This window comes from Contarinia nasturtii, unplaced genomic scaffold, assembly GCF_009176525.2.
Source record: "Contarinia nasturtii isolate CC-2019 unplaced genomic scaffold, AAFC_CNas_1.1 Cnas_scaffold_928, whole genome shotgun sequence".
Classification (NCBI taxonomy): domain Eukaryota; kingdom Metazoa; phylum Arthropoda; class Insecta; order Diptera; family Cecidomyiidae; genus Contarinia; species Contarinia nasturtii.
Window position 1 is genome coordinate 2,801,480 of NW_022198275.1, and position 21,470 is coordinate 2,822,949.

A 21,470-nucleotide genomic window follows, 5' to 3' on the forward strand; every position below is an offset into this window, starting at 1 on the left:
TATTTTAGCGCGGAGACGTGATTTTCTCTAGCCAAAAATTTTGATACGTCATCAAACGGATCAAGATCAAAGTGATCATTAATGCATTTACCATAAAAGAATGGATTAAATGCAGCCAGTTTGCTTGACGTATATACATCAAGAATATACAACTCAATCGATTTTGGAGAAGAAGCGATACCAATGACGGTCCTACATTTAACTATTGTATTTAAAATTGAAATGCAAGTGATTTGTATCATATGTTATATGTTAAATTCATGTGCAATCGACTCATTGTTTTATGTCCACTCACACATACACACACACACACACATAACATAAACCTTTTGGAGCAAGTGCATAGAAACATCACAGAACACGTATTCATTATTACCTCTTCCTTTTCACGTCAAAAAAACTGACGTCTAAAATCAATATTCATTTGTATTTAAACTGAGAAGAGATGTGTCTCATAGTCATCGGTTTTTATGCATATGTGCAAAAAAGCATGCATTATAGCTGCTATTCACAATTGATTAAGCAAACCATTGTTTCGATAAAATACAATCACACCAACAAATTATTCATCAAATTCGTACTAATAACACAAAACTGTTTTCGATAGAATAATTGAGAGCAAGCAAACAAACTTGCAACTAATTACAAAAATGCTACTAGCATCGCAAAAAAACCAACAATTATTACATGAACAAAAAAACACGTATTAGGCAATAAGTATTAGTTAATATATTGTGTATTCAGAGAATGAAAAAAAATATATTCGCGCTGACTTCTAACTTTGACTATCATATACCATTATCATCAACATCACACATACATTTCAAATCAATTCAAGCGAGCTTTTCCAACAAACTTAACGACATAAATTAAGATTAATGAAAAGAGATATGGAATTGAATAAAATTAAATGTCCTTTTTTGTCGATTGAAAAAATAAGAGAAGACTACACACACACACTAAACACTAAAGGCGTAAGGATAAGAGAAGATACTTCACATTGTCGAGATCGAGATTTCGAACTTCAGCTTACCTATTCGCATGCAAGGTGATGAACATCTTGACACATTTCTAACAAGCAATAACTATATTTCTTATTAATATATTTCTTATTGAATCTAAGAAACATTTGGCCTTTTTAGCCTATTTAATTTTCACATGCTAGCCATCAAACAACCAAATTGATTGGCACACACTTGCAAATCTAATCTATCGTCATGTATAGTGAGAATTATGATGTAAATTCTATTAGAACATTGGCGCTGTAGTAACTAGAGATTGACATTTGCATTTCGAAATTAGCACAATTTCTTCATAAAAGAAATCTCAATCAAAAATAATTAATATTAAACGACCAAAGCAAATGAAATCGAAAGCGATAAGATACAAGAAATTGCATATATATTTTGAATTTGTGCATTTTTTTTGTGAACGAAATTAATGTTTGTTTTTCTTTTGTCGTTGTAAACATTTTTTGGTTTGTCGGCCACAACATAGAATCGATCTGAACAACTTAAATTGATTAAAATGTGACACACACACACACAAAATGCACTGAGATAGAATGAAATCTAAAGAAACAGGTTGTATAAATAAGTCATAGAAAACGAGCCAATGAAAACAATTTTCAATAAATTGGAAAATTGTTTAATCAATCGATCGACATCGGTGTGTATGTCGTATCGTGCACATCAAAAAAAAATATTTGTAAATAAAATGGATAAAATTCATACTAAATAAGCTGTTACTAACAATAAATTTTATCTATAGAAAAAAACGGTGAACATTTCACATCAAAAGACAAACAAACACTAAATAAGCTTTAGTCAATATAACTAATGTTGATTTCATCAGTTTCATTTCTTCTTATTTTTCGGTTAAATACACTATATTTTTTACTGTTTTTGCGTTCAAATATTATTCCTGTAGAGTGATAAAACTGCTGAATAATCTATCAGCGAAAATGAGAAGAAGAGTAAACAAAGCGTGATATTAGAAAATTTGGTTTATAAGTTGCAATTAAATTTATTCAACGAAGAAAAGTTTTGTGAACGAAAATGAAGTTTTAACGACTCGATTATTTACACACTGTATAATGATGCATCAGCAGTGTTTCGTTATCACATGATACATTGCGCCCAATGATATTGTTACGAGAACGGCTGTCTTTATGCCATAAGAAAACTACACAAAAAGTGTACTCATCATAAATTATGATTCATATGTGGTTTATTCCATTTTATCAAAATATTTGTTTTTTGTTATTATTATATTTGCGCGCACATCGCACATACTTTCAACAACAAATAAAAAACATCTATGTATTATTAAATATGTGTCTCGGTATAATAATAGTAATGACTTTGCGATGCATTCATGTGTGTCTATATCGTAAAGGAGTTTATAACATAAAAAAAATAATAAAACAGCGATATAAGGAGTACTAGTTTAGGATCTACATTTCCAAATTTTGTCGACGAAGTGATAAAAAAAAACACTCTTCCTCCAATATTATTACATCGCATATTCTAAAATCAAACTTTCGGCCAAAATGTTGGTTCTTTTTAAACGAAAAAAAAAGCAATAAATAATTTTCTAATTTAATGACAGACTCGCGCGATTTAATTTTTATTCTAAAAGGTAGTTGAATTGTAGAGAAGAATCACAAAAAAACAATAAATGGTAAACCATGTTCATTAAAATGATACGCCTTAAAAGTTAATCCAAAATTTGGCTTAATGCACTTCCCACCCACTTGCTTTGATTACCGACACCTCCATTATTATCACCACTACACACAGTCTGAATTGCTTTTACTCTCCATTTTTATGATGAACAACAACAACAATAACAAAAAAGAGGAATTTCTCGATCGAGCCACTTACATCGCATATTCTAATTTAAAGAAGATGAAAAAAAAACTGTCATTAGCTTGTTTCGTACTCATATCTAAAAATGGCTTTATAAATAAATTGTCGAAGGCATTTCCGACAAAAATTAAAATAGAAAATAAAAAATCTTGTTGAAGTGGCCGTCTCAATACATATTATATAAAAAAGAGTATTCAACATGAATTTGTCCGAATTTGTCATCCCGTTGTGGATTTGTTGAAAACACAGAAAAATATGTTTTATGTATATAATAAAATCGATTCACATTCATTCATACACTCACCAGCACATTCAATGAATGGCAATGAAGTCACATTTTTTGGCTTCAATCATCATTAATATTCATGTTGTTCATTCCAAATGTTTAAAATGCAATGTGAATTTTGAAAATGAAAATTAAAAAAAAAACTTTGTAAATAGCAATCAATTAATTCTATTAATAATAATAACAATGAAAAGAAGAAAACCCGACACGTTTAGATAAAAAAAAATATTTTTCCGTAGAATATATCACACCATAAGTTATTATACACTCACACACATTTCTTTTCGTATATATTTTGTTAATTCTCATCTATATATAGTTTATTATAATGAATTTTTAACTTGAATTATTTCAGCGAATGAAAAAATGTAATAATCCGCTTTTTTCTCAATTATGTTTAGATTAACTATTTATCGCAAAATTTTTATTCATACTTTTATCATACAACATGCATTGCCAACACGCAATTAGGAAAAGCCTTTGAAGCCAATTTAATCAAGACTTTATTTTCGATTTAAATTCATATTAATTCATGTTTAATTTGCGTAAAATTTTATGGCTTATGCAAAAAAAAACAAACCATTTTTAATTTCTTTAAATCAATTGTTTATTAGATTCCATGCTAAAACAAAATTTATGAAAAGAACAAAAAAAAAGACGAAAAACAACAAAAAAAGATAGAATTAAATAAAACGCAATTGATGAAATGAAAATATAGTCTTTCAATTCACTTCAAAAGCAAAATTGCAGGTGGAAATTTTTCAGTCAGCTGAAATGCAACAACGTTCGGACGAGTTTGGCCAAAATTTGGTGAACGAAACGTTGTTTAAAATATAGCAACTGAATTCATCCAAATCATCGTTCGTATCCTACCTTTGCGAGACACCCTGTACCAAAATACACTGGAAAAGCTTCAAAGTTCGAATCGCTTTGTATAAGTTTTCCATTTGACATATAGATGGCAGATGGTGCAAACATGTGAGTAAGCAATATAATTTTTTCTTTAAAAATGTGATAATATTTATATAATATTTTCATTCATATAAAAAATGAACTTAATTCAAAATAATATAAAATCCGTTTTTTTCCTCAAATGAGAAGGATGAAAACAAGCAATAATCAACATTTTCAAACGAACCTTCAAAGTGAATTCAAAGTAGCCCAATAAAATGTCAAAACTGAATCACTGACATTAACATGTACACGGGTGCGAGCCAAAAAGTGACGTCTACATTCATTAGTATGTTGAAAGTGACGTCTACATCCAGTCTTTACGAATGTGTACAATGTCAGCCTTTCGCTAAAAAAATTCTTCATTTCTTTTCACTGTTTTGTTGACTTTTCGTGTGTTTTACAAAACGAAAATTGATTAAATTTCAATCAAGTTGCTTCATCATTTCGATTTAATTTTCGATTGATCAACAAACGGCGCATCTATTTGCGATGGCATCTCGAGGTGGGCCAATGATAACGGGTACAGACGGTGCTGATTTTGAGCATCGACAACGGGTCGCTGCACATTACCAAATCAGGTGACTTTTGCTGTGAAATTAATTTCGAAATATCAAAACGAGTGATACAATTCAAATAGTGTGCGATGAAGAGAAAATGTGTGCATAACAAAAAAAGTACAGTGAATGATTGTCATATAATTTCATGCTTTCGCTTTTCACCGTAATATTGTGAGTGTGTGTTTCAAGGTTCTTTCAAGTCTACGACAATTCAATGTCAGTTATTCGTAAAATTTGCCTAGAATAGAAGTAATATGAAACCATTTCGACAAACGATCAATTAATGTATCAATAAAAAAAATGGTTTTGATGTGCGAGACGAGTGTCTGGGTGTATGTCGTGTCTGTGTATATGTTTAATGTTGGTGTCGAATTTTCGAATTTCGATTTCGATACACTATTTCTCTGTATATGCGTACAAAGTGTGCACCGTTTCTGGTTTATTTTTGTGTTACACTCAATCTATTGTTGTCGGATTTAAGTAGTGTCTAGGCGAATTATGATTTTGGTCCGTGTGCGCGTTCGAAATTGCAATGTATGTTTCATTGTTTAGTTGTGCGTGCTCTTTTTTTCTCTCTCTCTGTTGCATTTTTTTTCGTCTTCCTCATTTGCGTGTACTAATCACATCCGTTTTTTTCGTTTAATTTTCGTTAAAGTGCCCTAAACAAATCTCGGCTCAAATATTGCATATTCTTTCACTTTTTGCTCTTTTTCGCAATGCTAGCAAAATTGTCTGCAGACATTTTAGATCGTTTGGATATTTTCATATTGGAAATTGAGGAATTACAAGTGCCGGCACCGTTGTGGTGGGAATACATTTGGTGCACCTCGATATTGGTGTCATTCATTGGATTGTCAGCTGCCAAAGGCAATCGCGTCAATGATATGAAAAAATACATTATTGGTTTAATTGTTACCGCTTTACTGCCGCTTCTATATTGCGCGATTTACTATTTTCCGGACATTGTCGAGTACATGACCTTGGACGAACAGACTGACATTGAAGACACCAAGATTTTTGTGTGGCGGGTAAGATTTGTTTTTTTTTTTTTAATCAATATTCACTCGTCCTAATAATATTTCGAAATTTGTTTGTTCTCATTTAAGGGTAAACCATACGCATTGATCTGGTACGCATTTTTTTTGGTGGCCATACAAGTGCACGGCATGTCCATATTCTTTGCATGGAATTTAGTACAAGCCTGGCGATCACGAACCGCTTCACGAAAACTACAATAGACTCTTCAACGAAATATTAACTAACCTAAAACGCACTGCATAAAAAGAAAATTACTTAATTTATTTTGAATTGTGGAGTTTTGTTCAACGGAAATAAAAAAGAAAATATTGTTTAAAAAAATCATTGGTAATTTGTTTTTCAGTTGGTTGGCCTAAGAAAAATTTACGAAATAAATGTTGAACAACACAAAATGTACTTAAAGTGGAGACGGCCATTCGAACCAATTCATTTGAAACTGCGGTGCTTTCAGTGGAGACACCGAATCAATTCTGTTTTCTTTTTAAATAAAAAGCTTTTTCAGGTGGAAAATTCAAATTACAACACAGTGTCAAATATTCACTTTTACATTTGGATTTATTGGATTAAAATGCAGTTACATTGGATGAGTTTTATTAAATTTTATCTGTTTTTCCGATATTTTCAATTGTCAATAACACATTTTACAGAGATGTAAACTTTACACTCAGAATACTTAGCCTAGTTTTTGTTGTTGTTCTTTTGAAGTATTTCTCTTCATCCATTTCTCACTACGTGACCAATGGACTATTTAATTCACTATGACTCTTATTATTAAATGTTGATTATTTGTTAAAATCAATAAAATTTTCTTCTTTATTAAATTCCAACGTTCATTCACATCAATGTATTATTTTATTTTGTTAAGTATATTGTTAACATAGTATTACACTTAACAAAAAAACCATTTTCTTTTTTCATCATATTGAACAAGTTCAAGCATCGAAATGAAAATGATTTTAAACATCAGTCTTTCTTAAAGAAAAATCTTATTATTTATTTTCAACATAAATAATTTGAATGTGTGAAAATAGAAGAAAATAAATATTTATTAAATGCTCTTTTCCATTTTAAACTTGAAAAATAAATCCAATTATATATTGCCAATTGGACTTTAATTTTTTTCGCTAATCTTTCGACCTTTTTTTTTTAAATATGTACAATTCAAACGAAGGCAAAACCAAATGGTAATTCTATAGTTCTGATAATTTTCCTTGTTGATTTGATAACAAACTCTTCCTAAAAACCATGAAAATAATTTAATGGGATGCTTTTTATGCTATTTTAATCGAATGATTTTCGATCAAACATTTAGTATAACACACCGAAAGTATTTTAGATTGGGTATTTTATTCATCTGTTTTTTTTTTTTGGTTTGAACTTTAATATAAACATTGATTGAGTTTTTGAATCCAAAACAAATTATGTCATGGATTTGCGGTTGATTGATGATTTCGAAAATGGTTAATTTCCATATATTGCGAAATCTGTATAGGAAATATTTTGGTAATATTTCTATGAATTATGATAAAACAATTATGAAATGAAATTCGTAAATTTCTTCTCTCTCTCTCTCTCTCTTTCGCTATTCATTGGATACGCCATTTATGCTTTAATTGCAAATGCATAGACATATTATTTTTTTTGGTTGATTTTCCCTATAAATGCCAATAATATCCACTCCGTTTCGAAACTTGTGCTGAATTCAATTTTCAAAACTGCCGTAACAATCCATTGTAACGAAATGCAATAAATGTTCACCAAATATTTATGCCATTAAAATGTAAATTATTTTTAGGTAACGTATTTTGGTCCGCGCTTCAATGCATTGCATGCGCGCGTATCACTTTGAATAGAGAATGTTCTGAATCGCTGATAAATTATTATATATTTTGCACAATTCATTGAGAGTGGCTCATTCGTTGTAGACGATTCAATCGATTTACTTGTCATGTGATATAGTCAATCGACGTATGCTCAATTAATATTATGCTTGAATAGTAGTCCCGAAAGATATTGTAAATGCTAACGATGGTGGCCACAAGCAATGTGTGCATTATGTAATTTTTGTCAGCAAAATATGTTGATGTTCCCGTCTGCATTGCTTCCGGTCGCTCACCTAATCAGAAAATATTCAAAATACAATATATACAAATGTATTTAAGAGGGAAGGAGAGGGGGAGAGAGAGAGACAAAAGAGCAAATGTGACATGTGTCTCACCATGCAGAAAAACGTGGACTTTGATACTTGTATCGCTACCACCAGCTGGTGCACATCTATAAACACCACTATCAGCAATATTTGCATTTCGGATCAGCAAATATGATGTCGTCCATTCGCCATAGACTCGTTTTATATCGATGCCGCCCCTTGGTGACTCTGCAACAATTTCCTTTTGAAACGAAAAAAGAGAAACAAAACAGAAACGAAATTCATTAATACAGTTCGATGTCTAAACGTTAACCATAAGTTGATGAATTCAATAAAATATTCAATGAATTGTCGCATGGGAGTTACGAAATTAAAATAACGTATACTATTTGAACTATGTTAAAATAAATTTATGCACAGCATTAACACGAACCCTGTGTAATGCTCTTGAATGTTAATTCGAAGAGAATTCTCAGTGGATTTGTTGGATGCCACTATTGTAACGTATTTTCAGTTTGATGTTTGTGAACTCAATTAGAAAATTTGTAAGAGTTCCTTCTAATTTCGATCGATAGACAAAACGTTTTGAATCTAATTGATTTGGTTTCGTCACTGTGCTTTAATTGTGTGATAACAATTTTCAGTAAATCGAATTTGCACGTCGGTAGCACGTTTGAATGCTGGTGCCTGAAGGTTTGTTTTTCCAGCCTACCAACGATTCGATAGCAACGTTACGGAATTTAAGCAAGGGAAATACAACAACTATCAACGAATCATTTTGACTGAAAATAATTTTCGCATAGTTTTGTGCGAATTATACTGTAATTTCTTCATTTTTATTGAATGCGATTCGAATCAGCAAAATTCTATCGAAATTCGTATTCGTACCACTGATGTGTTGTGTGCAAGCACAGGATTATTTATTCACCGCTCTCAAATATATTTAAATAAGAATACATTTCGAAAAAAAAAATTATTTCACTGGAAAAACTGATTTCAAAATAAGGGCGATATGAATTGATATATTTAAATACCTATTCATAGAATTCCTATTCAATATTGAATGTCACCGATGACAGATGTTGCAAGATATAGTTCGATTTTCACTGAAACAATTTGAAAATTGTGTGAATTCATTCAATTTGAAATGTCGCCTGACACTAAAAAACATTTGTATCAGCTATGTAGCTGTGTTGCGATTTATCAATTGATTTTCCGTCAGCATCAAAAACATATCAATCGGATATGCGCAGTTCCAGTTAAAATTGAATTAAACAGTTGATAATTAAAGGTTTTTGTTTTTGAATCCAGTGAAAACTATTCAACAACAAATTTGCATGAAAATTCCCATTCACTGCGTCTGTCATCAACAGATTTTTGCCACCTACTTGTATTTTCTTTGAGTTTTGTAGGCAACTTAACAACTTTTCGTCAAATGTTGATTAATTTCCATTGCCGTTACATGCAATGAAATGCTTTTAATCAGAAAATTCATAGATTTGTACAATCATGCCCTATGATCTGACACTTAATATTGTAATGCGCCAACGTGTCGAAGCTGGGAAATTGTCGGATTTGTCTTGGCACATTTGGGTCTATTTTCATAACAAAGACAATGAAAGAAGGAGAAAATTTCGCTTAAAGGCGTTTCACTTAATGGAATTCTCTTCGTGTTATCATTTATGCTGAAAACATCAAAAGTCCTTTGTTAGACTTCCATTTCGATATTTAATTGCAACACTTCGTTGAAAATCGCGTCGTGTTGAAGAGCTGGTGTTTGTTGGCATCAAGTTGCATTTTAAAGCATGCATCTTTCCCTCTTTCTCTCGCTCGCACTCGCTCTCTTTGTCTATGTGTGCATGACATCACAACGCTGAATACATTTCAAAAGACAAACTGGAGCGCAGATAATTTATAACACATTTCCATGGTTCGTGGCAAAGCATCAAAGCCAGATTAAATTATAAATTGAATATCACGCAATGTTATTTAATACATTTTGATATTATTTGCTGTCGTTTCTTTTACCATTTTCAGCAGCAATAGCATTATTTATTCCCATCAGCACTGTGAAATTGAGTGTGAGTGTGGGTGTGTGTGTGTATGTGTGAGAGAGAGACGGAGATGCTGTCGAGGATAAATCTATCAATTTGCCGACAAACAATATCTCCTTCGTCGACACGACTCTCCGTACAGTTTGTCTCAAGTATGTATAGAGCATTACAACGGCAGCATTACGCGAAAAGCTTCAAAACAAAACAAAAAAAAAACGTATCACAAAAGCCCATGCACAATGCAAAATAAATAAGCACAACGAGTTGTTGCAACAGCAAAAACCATACGGAAAAATAATGGCAGTTCATTTGATATTTTTTGTTCGTTTGGTGTGTGCTCGAGTAAAAGAGACGCGAAAAGTGTCTTTGCATTTCTATCTCGATCTCGTCACATTTGAAAATCGTAATAGATGTATTTGTTTTGTTTTTTTTTTGTTTGTTTGCCATTCATCGAATATCGTTACAACAAAGAATGGATAAAAAAGTGAAGGAAAAACATTGTAGAATGAAGCAACGGCGGCAGCGGTTTGTTGGTTCATTTCTTTAGAGTGGAAATCCTGACTTGCAGCGGAAAAAAACATTTCCACCATGTCAAAGTGAAAAAGAGAAATAGATTGTCGAGGAAACAAGCGAAAGCGAAGCGGATTCGTTGGAATTCAGAAGAGAGACAGAGAAAAGGAATTGAAAACTCTGTTAGTAATAACCATGAAATGCGATAAAAGTGTCCGAAGTGTACAGAGACTCAGTGAAACTGTGAACATTTCTCGTTCACTCTCTTTTTTCTTTCTGAGAGTGTATACATATATTGTTGTAAATACATTGAAGTTGCATTTGTAGTGCAAATACAATTGTGGCAGGCGATTTGAAATCGACTGTAAACATAAGATTTTGATTGCATGCCATAAATTGAAGAAAAGGTTGAATCTCTTTTGCGTTCGCGCTTACATTCTTTCTCAATATATATATCCATTGCAGCTGTTGTGGGCGATGCAATCAAGCCGATACTCGTTGTTGAAAATGCACGGCATTTGAATGCACCGCAGAAAATGGGAAATTCCCATTCACATTAAGTATCTTGACGTTATAAACAACTTGATGTTATGTAATAATGAACTTAAAACGCACATGGAAGCAAGTGCTGTGTGTGCGCGTGCGGTTGCGCTCATCAGAATGCTGAAGAAAGACTGCTATGCCAAGAGCGTGAGAAAAACGGGATCCTCTCAGTGTCTTTTCAGATTTAAATGGTCGACATGCTACAACTATGTATGTTTGGAGTACGTAACGGGCGATCAAAGTGGCAACAAAGTATCAACTTAGTAAAAGCACAGCCCCAGCGCAATTCAAAGAAGCAACCAAAATAAATTCAATCTCCGCAAACGATAATGACTGGCTATTTATATTTTTGCTAGTGTGTGTGTGTGTGCATCGCATCCTTTTCACATTCCATCTGCTCTAAATTCTCATTTATTTCGTACTGTTCCGTTTTTTAGTCTGCTTGCAGTGTGTTATACACTTTTTTCTTCGGTTTTTCGTTTGATTGTTCTATGCTGAATTTTCAACTCTTTTCCCTTTTCAAAAATTATTTCCGTAGTGCTGATGCTGTGGCTGGTATTATTGCTTTCTGCTTTTTTTTTGTTTCACAAATGAATATTTATCTGCTTGATACATTCAGTTGAGGTTTTCAAAACACCCCAAAATTGTCTGCAATGCTATTCAACCGACATTTTTTCCCTTCTTTGTATCTCGGTTACTGCACTTATTTCAAAGTGTACTGTGAACAAAACATGAAAAACATTTTAATATACATTTTACTTTTGTCTATTTCACTTTTTCTCTTTTTTTCTACTTTCTCTTTCTCTCTGTTCCTCGCATTTTCTCGCTTTCAATGTGCTTTTATGTCGCTTCACACATCTTTGTAACGAATACTATCTCTTTGAAAAAAAAAATCTCAATTTGGTCGCAAAATTCTCTTGATTTTTCTTCTGTACTTTTTCTCGTTGTGACTCTCGTGATGAGTATTGCTTCGCAATCATAATAATAGTAACTATTTAAATGACTACTGGAGCAAATGAAGCCAAAAAGTTGCTAAAACTTGGTAAGAAATCACAATTAATGAACTTTCATTTGGTTCACACCTAACAAAAACTGTGATTGTGCAGTGCAGCTCATGACAAAGTTGATGTTACATCACATTATTCGAGTGAGATTGGAAAATTCTGTATTTGAAATTGTCCAATTATCTTCTTCAATATCTCATTTAATGAAGACTTTTTAATTTGATTTCATTAAAAAAAAGTTCAAACGGTTTGAAATATTTTTCTCTTTCGAAATTTAACTTTATAATGAAAAAGGCGTGCGGATATTTTATCTCTCTGGAAGTGTCAATTGCAGGGTAATTGCTTGCATCAAAATATATTGATTGAAGTTTAATTGCTATGGTTTTTTCTTGTTCTATCAAGATAGAAAATTAGATGCGAAAACTAAGAAAATTAAATAAAACACATTTTTTACGTTATTTCAAATTGGTTTAGCCTTACAATGTAACAAATGAACGCATATGAATCATGTAGCTTGGAGCAGAAAATTTATGTAATCCGTACGTATATGTTATGAAGAGGCTATTGCATCATGCATAAACCTGAATGTTTCAGGGTATACTATTATTAATTCAGCATGATATATGTCGTTCATCATCGTTCATTCGTTGTCGGTCGTCGTTGTTGAACTGTGTATCTATGTGTGTGTGAATGACTTTGGTATTCAGCTGCATTCATTGTATGAGCTAATCAACTTTCAATGGTGCAAGTATGATGAGGGCTTTTCTCCTCTTCTCTCGCATAATAAACCAACTTTGGATCGAAAACTTTATTAGAATTTCCATTAAATTTTGAATGGCAGCATCGGTTCGTTGTGTCGATGTGTGTGTGTGAGAGAGAGAGAGAGGGACTAAGAGCAGTGAATATTGCAGCGAAAATTAGATTGGTTTTATTTTTGCAGGTATACATACGGAAAGCTGACAAAACAACGTGAAAGAGTGAAGGAGATAAAAAAACGCAGTGAGGGCAAGCGAGAATGGGTTATGTGTAATGGATCCGAATAAACGTAAATAATGTAATTCGTTTACAAAATGCAAAAACAGCATAACGCAATATACGTATATGAATTGATCGATGCTGATGAAATTGAAAAGCCTTCAGATTCATTTATGTGACAGTTGATAGAGATCTCTTATCAATGGCTTCGAATATAAAGCCAGTGTTTGATGCATTTTTCGAGGCTCATACCAAAAACAAACTTCCGCCAATTTGAGTGGATATGCAGATTATTTGAAGAAAAAAAAACACACACAGCAACTGACGCAATTTTTTTTTAATTAAATGGATATACCGTGTACGACACATGCCAATTCTGTGAAAATGACACTTGTAGGGGTGGCATTATGCGTGCAAATGATTTGCAATGAAAATGAATATTTCAGTGTATTGAATTGGATATTTGCGAGATGACGATACATGCGATAGCATAAATAAATTGAGCAACGAAAACATAATGAGAAAAAAATAACAATTTTTGAATAACACGCATTTCACTTGCAGACAGATTAATTAAAATGCATACGCATGAAAATAGGGAAAAACATAAAGCAAAAGTTGGGTTTATTTGATGAGTCTAGCCATCAAATTAAACTTTAAAATTTCCATGTTTATTTCGGAGCTATAGCCATGGCTATTGAAAATGTTTAATTAGTCTGATTTTCTACGCTGTAAATCGCGGATTATGATCGTACAATACGGAACAACTTACAACTTTTCAATACCTACTCATCAATAAGTTATGAGCTGACTGAAAAGATTCTAAGCAAAAAATCAAACAAACAAATGAATACATAGTTTGAAAGAAATTAACTCGTTGCGGACAATTAAAATTGGCTTATTGGTAAACTTTAATAAAACCAGTTGTTGGCGAGGATGAGGTTTCTCTTTACATCCTTTATTGTTGCCATTTAACTGGCATCAATTTCTTTGTGATTTGTTACTTTCTCGGTGATTTCCTTGGAATGGAAACCCGCACTGGTTTTCCAGACGTATTCTTTTCACAATAGTCTCTTTCGTTTCAACATTTTTGCTCTCAACTCAATGGTTTTAATCTTTTGAAGTGAAAAAGCTAAAGAGAATATGGCTCTTTGGTCTACCTCAACTGCCAACAAACAGAACTTCAAGAAAATGAAAGCGCTAAAGAGAGAAAAAAACTCATTATTTCTTCGAAATGAGTTTTACACTGTGTGATGATGAAAAGTTGAAGATTTTCCACTTTTCGTTCTATCCAACAAATTCGAAATTAAATGTTAAAATGTTTTAAACAATTGTTTCTCATAAACTGTCTTCTTGTTTGTTTTTCGTTGAAAATGCTCTCGCCAAAGAGTTGTTCGTCATGTTTCAAATTCTAAGAAATCTTGCGCATTTGTTGATGCATATATTTTTGAAAATGCATGGTATTTTGAACATTTTTATGTGGAAGGCCTTTATAACATATGAATAGTTTGTATTCGATTAACAATGCGTACAAGGATCGGAAGCAATTATTATAATTAAATAAACTTTAAAATAATAAAATTCTTGTAAATGAAAAAAAAAACTTCCTTTTCTTGGCGCAGACGAGTACATATTGTACGCATGATAAACAACTTATTCCTTCTGCAGTCATTTTGATAAAATTCTTTTCATAAAATTAAAACCTCATGCAAATATACGGAGAAAAAAGCAACATTTTCATTGTTAATCTTTTGTTCTTGTGTTACTTTCAACTCAATTAACAGATAGAATGCTAAAAATAGTGTGGGTACTTTCCAGCGTGTTTGCAACTTAAATACCGAGCAAGATAGATGGATGTGTAAATGTGTTGGAAAAAGTAATCTTGATTCCATACCCTGAACAATTGTTGTGCTTAAAATGCTTAGAATTGATACAGAGCAACAACATTAAGGCTTGGCTATAAACAGCAGAAACAAGAAAATAGAAAATATGAGTACAGAGTAAAACGATGAAAAAGAAAGCATATTGAAACACTTGAGTTTGACTATAAACTAGCGATGTGAAGTGGACCAAACAGAAACCGCACTGTCAACGCTATGAGCACACACACACACACACATCTGAATCTCAACAGTGGACGGCTTCTTTAAAAAGGCTTATGTTAAATGTATCGTACAAGTATGTGTGTAAACTTAATGTTATCGCTGTTCGGTGTATCTTTACGAAGAAAACTTCAAACGCATTCACTTTAAAAGCGGGACGACGGTTAGTTTCATGAGCACTTGATGCGTACTGCGGTGTATGCCATACACTGTATTGCTGAAACAGCAATTGAAATTGTAATTTCGACGGGGAGCATTAAATTTCAGTCAGAGTTGTAATGAAACTGAATATCTTTTTGAAAGTGCAATAAATTTAGTTTTGTGTTCGGCGCAACGTCTTTATGTGTTCGCTCGTGCAATGGATGTATTGAGAGATGTTTGTGTCGACAAGTAGATGGTTGATTCAACCATATTCTTTGATACTAAAATGTGCTCGAGTGTGTTTGTGTTCGGTACATATTTGAAAAACGGAAAACACAAACACACTTCAAAATTGAGCAAACTTCCTGATGTTAAACTCTCATATTTATTTAATGATGCACTGAACTTAACGAGAATTAGAAGAATGTTGGCCATTTGTGAGCTATCCAACCTGTCAACAAACACCACACTTCATCTGATTTATAGTGCGACAAGAATAAGCTGCAAAGAATCGTTCGAAACTGGATCCTTTTTTTGGGTGATACAAAAATTCAAATTATGCCTTGGTGCACAATTCGCGTGAGAAATGGCGCTTTTTTTCTTATAAATTTATGGACTTTTTTTTGTGTTATGAAGCTTAAATTTCTTACCTTGTTTTCATGATACCAAAATATGTGTCCGGGTGGCTCGGGACCAAAGCGAATCGTACACGTCAAATTTATCGTGCTTCCCTTATCAACAAACAGGTCGGATCCCCCCAAAATAGTTGCCGATGGCTCTGTAAAATAGATTAAGCGAAAATAACAATTTCTGACAGTTTCTTTTTTTCAAAAGAAAAAAGAAGAAAAATGCACTAAAAACAACCATTTGACTTTATTTAATTTGTGTGGTAGCATGCAATTTTATGTGAATCAACATTCCGTTAGTGAAAAATTGTTAGTCGACAAAAGCAACAAACCATGAACGATGCGATGGTTATTTTCTCTCTCATGTAACTCTTACAACTATATATTGGAATACATAAAACATTTCTACATTGGAAAATGCATGAGTTATCGTATAATCCGTCTGAAAATGCAATGCGCTAACCCGAATAACAGCACACTATCCAGACTTCTATGGAAGAGCCAAGCAATTCGATTACCAATTCAATCAATCATCTTATCCAATGTTTCCCATACATTTTCAAAACGGGGTTCGATGCTTTATTGGTTCTTTTCACTTTGGCAATACTTGATAACTCAACATCCATTTTTGTTTGAAATAAAGAGTAAAAACACCCCAAACAGGTATATGTTTAAAGTACACATATTTTTACTTATTCTCGCCCGCGCTTTATGACTAAACCATTCGAAATAAGTTTATCGAGATGAGATGTTTCCATTCACAATTCATTTTTATTTTGTTCGTCAAACGAGTACTGTTTATTCAACGAATATAATATGTAGAAAGACTTGCTCGTTGAAGTTCCGATTATTATTATTGGCTAAGGTAAGTATAAGTACCATACATATTTCTATGGCATTTTGACGAAGTTTATCTGACAAACTGGTCTTACCTTCTTTTCATCTGTATTCAATTTTTTTTTATGCCAGCAGAATATTTTATTGAATATCGCATTTTCATCATAACCGAATATCTAATTCAGAGATGCACGAAGTACAAAAACAACTGAAGCATTATAAACCTTTGCATCCTACAATGTGCGCCGTTGTTGCCCATCGTAAAATCTCTCATATTCGAAAATAAAAATGTTGATCCTGTGAAGAATGTTGTTTCGCAACAACGTTGGTTTACACTTTGCAAACGGAAAAAATATATCCAAACTAACCAGAACCATAAAACTCGATCGGAATACATAAATTTTATGCTTGAGATTCAATGGAGGGGGAGAACGAAACACACAAACTGAATCATAAAGACTTAAAGCGAATATTTGGAAGGATGCAAAACATTTTTTGTCACTTAAAAACAAAAAAAAAAGATGCTAATATAAAACGAGCAACAATTTATGATTTTTTTTTAAGTGACAATATGGGCGACAGGAACTACGTACACGGAAGTATAGAGCACACTATTCCGCAATAGCACAAAAAATACCTAATGGAAAATCGAAAATTCAATGGCCCATCAAAGCACAAAGATTCACATTTTATTTGTGCTTTTTATACGGTATGTTCACAATAAAATTTTGGGTTTTTTCGATCACTATTTGGTTTGAAATGAATTCTTTTCTTAATACGCTGTGTGAATACAAGTGGAAAAATAACTAGAAATATTTCAATGATACGCTTGATTTGGTGATTCAATTCACGTCCAAATTTGGAATATTTGATAAAATTGCAAGGAATTTGAACCATTTTTTCTCTCTTTCGAAGAGTCTTTTATGTATATCAATTCATTCCGCCTCAGTGTGTTAATAAACTATAAACTATTTAAAGATCTTGGACCGAAATTTCCAGTATACTTTTACATATAAATAAATGAACAATATTATTCGTGTTCGTCTGTGCAGAACAGTTGTCGCAAGTGCTTCGTCGTTGCCATAGTCCCGTGAAATTCCAATTCACCAAAAGTATACGATAAGTAATTAATTTTATTTTAGGAAATGTGCTGAACGTACCACATGAACATAGATAATCAAATTTAATTGAATTAAAGTTATGCGTGTGATGTCGTAATTAGGCGGGCCAATTGTCGACACACATTACGTAAAATGTATCGATCAAGATATTGTCTCTGAATCTCGGGTGTTGTGTTCCTCATAAATATCATGGTAACTACAATTTAACACATACTTGAACCTATTTCTCTCGATATATTCCTCGATAAGACATTCTATGAAAGCCATAAAGCCATCCAACCACATAGTTTCCGATGACTTAATATAGGTATTAATATTAATACAGACAAATCCATTCATAACATTTGGAAATTGCATTAAATAATTGAAATTTGTTATCGAAGCGTATTGAAATTAGTTTGAAGTGGTTTTCCGGCGTATCTAATCGTAACATTTCCTATTATGCTTCCAAATGTCTAAAATACCTTTTAAATGGTTATAACAAAAGAATGGAGACTTTACACCTCGACAAACTAAGCTGGATTTTCTATATCTTGCTAATGGATTTCATAATATTAATCTAATGGGTTAATTTGAGAGTGTTGAAAACAAAATTGATAATATAGTAATGGATTCGATTGCGTACAACAAACATTTGAAATTATTCATCTGTGGGTTGTCTGGTTGATTATTACATACCAACTAATTCACTATTCAATGAACTGAGAAAGGGGCAGCCGTGCTAAGTAATTGAATTTACTTAGAATTTGATATTATTTATGGCGTATTTTTCACACTCAAAACAAAACAAAACACACATTCAATGGATTGTATGTCCTTTGGAACTGACAGAGAGAAAAAATAATCAACATATAATTTTTGTTTGTAAAACAAAATAACCAGAATTCCTCGAAAACACATACGACATCACAGACATTCGAATGAAAATTTAATAGAAAGTTTGGAATTGCGCCCAAGTCTGAAATTGATATGTCAATATGCAAATGCAGCAATCCTATTTGGAAGTATTTCAATCGTTTGATGAGTTTGGAAATTTAATTAAATGTTTACATTTGGAGACAGACATCTTTTTTTTAAACCCAATAAAAAACACTTTGATGTAATTTTCCAAAAATAGAGATTATTACAAATCTACATATTTTCTGGATAAAAACGACAGAAAAGAGACATTTTACAAATGAAATCAGAAAGTTGTCAGGAAAGTAAATGCAAGTCAAAAAAAATCGACAATTTGAATGACTGCCAATGAATTGTGATGGATTGAAAATAAAGTGAATAAAAGAAAGTGAGACCGAGAGAAAAAAAGTGTTTCACATTGTTGCATGAGAGTAATTTTTCATTGACTTCGGTTTCCATTAATGTGGTTAGAGGTACAGCTCATCAAATTGCACAGGCAGCCCGTTCCAACAACAAAACATCAGAATATTTGCACGAGAATATTGTAGCATACACACATTTACGTGCGCCGCTTAAAGCACTGAAATTCATTATTCGTAATTTAGCTAATAGTGATAGCCTTGTGTGCATTGTGTGCAATTTAAGTTAATATTGCATGTCTGTGGTTCGATGGGTTGTGCGTTAATTTACAAACACAGGCTTACAAACACATATATACATTCGAATTTGTAGCGAAAGCACACTTTGGCATCAGCATTTAAATTGTAATGTAAAAGTTACCATGGTAAATACGGATAATTTGTTGCATTAAATTTTATATTGAGATATACAGTACGAGAGTGTGTGAGTGTAAGAGAGAAAACGAATAGCACATGCAGTTAGATGGATAAAAAAATACACAGGTAATTGCATAGTTAGCCGTAGGTTTTCGGAGAGAGTTTTTCCCCATTTGATGAGGCGAACCGCTTGTTGGTGATTATAAACGACTGTTTACACAGTGTCCAGTGTACACTTTTTTTTGTTGTAGAAAGACACACATACATACGCATACAAAGTATTGTTTGATGAACGAACATTGTTTGGGAACACCAATTTTGCAATTATTGCCACCACAATCACTCAAATTCAACATTCACATAGCGAAGCTTCAGTAACATACACGAACTCCCTAAAATACACTCTTTTTTTCGTTTGCCTCTTGCAACAATGTTAGTTTATAGGAAAACTCATTAAACGTAATTGCTAAATGCTCTCACGATCATAGCCACTATTTCCCGCGAATATACCATCGCAACACTTATGGTTACGGATGCTATTTATTTCATCATCGACATCGATTTGCTGATCATTGTACGCCAAATTCAATATATTCTCTAAATTATCGACGCTATCAACGTTTGGATCTAAAACACAAAAAAAAAACAACAAAATTATTTTAAAAAAATAACAAAATTAAATTAAAATTTTAAAATAACAAGGGAACCGAAACTAATGGAAGACGAAAAAAAACGCAAGGGAAATAAAATAACATAAAATTCTCAATGTACAGTATATTTAATGCTCTGCAACTTTTAATTATAACTTCACTAAATCACCAACGTGACCTGTGTGCAAGCATCATTTATTTCTATATGCTTATTTAAGAGCCGGTAATTGAATTAGTCTCATTTTAAAATCAATTCATTTCGGAGCGGAATTGAAACGATATGTGTGTATTATTTGGCCATCGACGGAGATAAAATGTAGTAGAAACGTTTCCGATGAATGCGGAAAACCAACGGAACTGATATATATTGACATCTACACTGATTGCAAATTACCCATGCTCTGGATAACCTCATGACATGCAGTGGATGTTACACTCACCTACAATATTCAATCTAATTGAAAAGCTTTTGATTGGAATCGTCGAAATTTGTGCTTCGTATAAGCCAGCATCACGTTTTTGTGCCCACTTGATTTGTAACGTCCACTCGTTTAGATCACGATGAAATGCTGTCTGAAATCGTTGATCTGTTGTATAGGTATACGTACCAACTGTAAGGATGTGCAAATCTCTATGCCGAATCCATGAAACCTAAAAAAAATTCAATGTTGATTATAATCATGTTAATTTTGCAGTAGAAAAGAACAATCAAAGTGATGTGCAATTAATTAAAAATCAAACTAAGAGAAAGATATGTGTGCAAATGACAGCACAATTCACAATGTGATATCGCAAACATTGTTCGTCGTTTTTTTTAAATTTTTTCGTTTAATATAGCCCACATTTTGACACGGGTAAATGGTCAAAAAAGCATGCAATGTATGCATAAAAATTGCAATCAGTGTCGAAATGTTAAAAGGCTTAGAGGTGAAAAATTTGTTTAAGCGGCGAATATGGTTTGAACCATAGGTGAAAGGACAAAAAAGTGCTATTACCGGGAAAAAAAACTGTGTGCCGACATTTTTTTTTCTCGCACATATATACCGCAAACGATAAACATTTATTTATTGTTAACATCGAAATGAACGTAAGCTAGTTTTAGCAATGGGAAAAACTCGACCATTATTCATGATTTTGATGTGAGGTCAACCACAGAGAACTATGTCATTCATGTTATTGCATAAATATTTATCTCAAATAGTTGGGCGGCGTGCATTTTTCCCATGCCCGTTTTTCGCGTCATAACTTCATATATATAAATTTTATCATGATGTAGTAGACAAACAATAACCGACCCAACCATAATTTGTAGCTCGGTTGAAATGAGCATGTATGCTTATTGTATATATTTGGTAATATGAATGATGCCATATTTTTTTT

At 32.5% G+C, this 21,470-nt stretch overlaps 3 protein-coding genes across 8 annotated transcripts in view; 2 read left to right on the plus strand and 1 right to left on the minus strand.

Moving 5' to 3' along the window:
- Positions 1-3,812, plus strand: part of LOC116342961 (potassium voltage-gated channel protein eag) — a 75,833-nt gene extending 72,021 nt beyond the window's left edge. For all 5 annotated transcript variants that reach the window (XM_031770804.1, XM_031770801.1, XM_031770800.1 and 2 more), the window contains one exon: positions 9-3,812. In XM_031770804.1, coding sequence (XP_031626664.1) covers positions 9-31 — 23 coding nt within the window. In that variant the 3' untranslated portion in view covers positions 32-3,812. The remainder of the gene's footprint in view (positions 1-8) is intronic.
- Positions 3,813-4,406: 594 nt separating this feature from the next.
- LOC116342966 (protein jagunal-like) lies at positions 4,407-6,016 on the plus strand. The gene is made up of 3 exons (XM_031770811.1): positions 4,407-4,688; positions 5,323-5,695; positions 5,774-6,016. The coding sequence occupies exons 1-3, from the start codon at positions 4,600-4,602 to the stop codon at positions 5,903-5,905; spliced, it is 594 nt and encodes a 197-aa protein (XP_031626671.1). The 5' UTR covers positions 4,407-4,599; the 3' UTR covers positions 5,906-6,016.
- An 817-nt stretch (positions 6,017-6,833) lies between these two features.
- The window catches only part of LOC116342964 (lachesin-like), a 69,580-nt gene continuing 54,943 nt past the window's right edge, over positions 6,834-21,470 (minus strand). Inside the window, exons 6-10 of one of the 2 annotated variants that reach the window (XM_031770808.1) lie at positions 20,531-20,741; positions 19,921-20,067; positions 15,834-15,961; positions 7,924-8,095; positions 6,834-7,821 (exon numbers count right to left, since the gene is read on the minus strand). In XM_031770808.1, coding sequence (XP_031626668.1) covers positions 7,652-7,821; positions 7,924-8,095; positions 15,834-15,961; positions 19,921-20,067; positions 20,531-20,741 — 828 coding nt within the window. In that variant the 3' untranslated portion in view covers positions 6,834-7,651. The remainder of the gene's footprint in view (positions 7,822-7,923; positions 8,096-15,833; positions 15,962-19,920; positions 20,068-20,530; positions 20,742-21,470) is intronic. The other variant, XM_031770809.1, reaches the window with a different exon arrangement.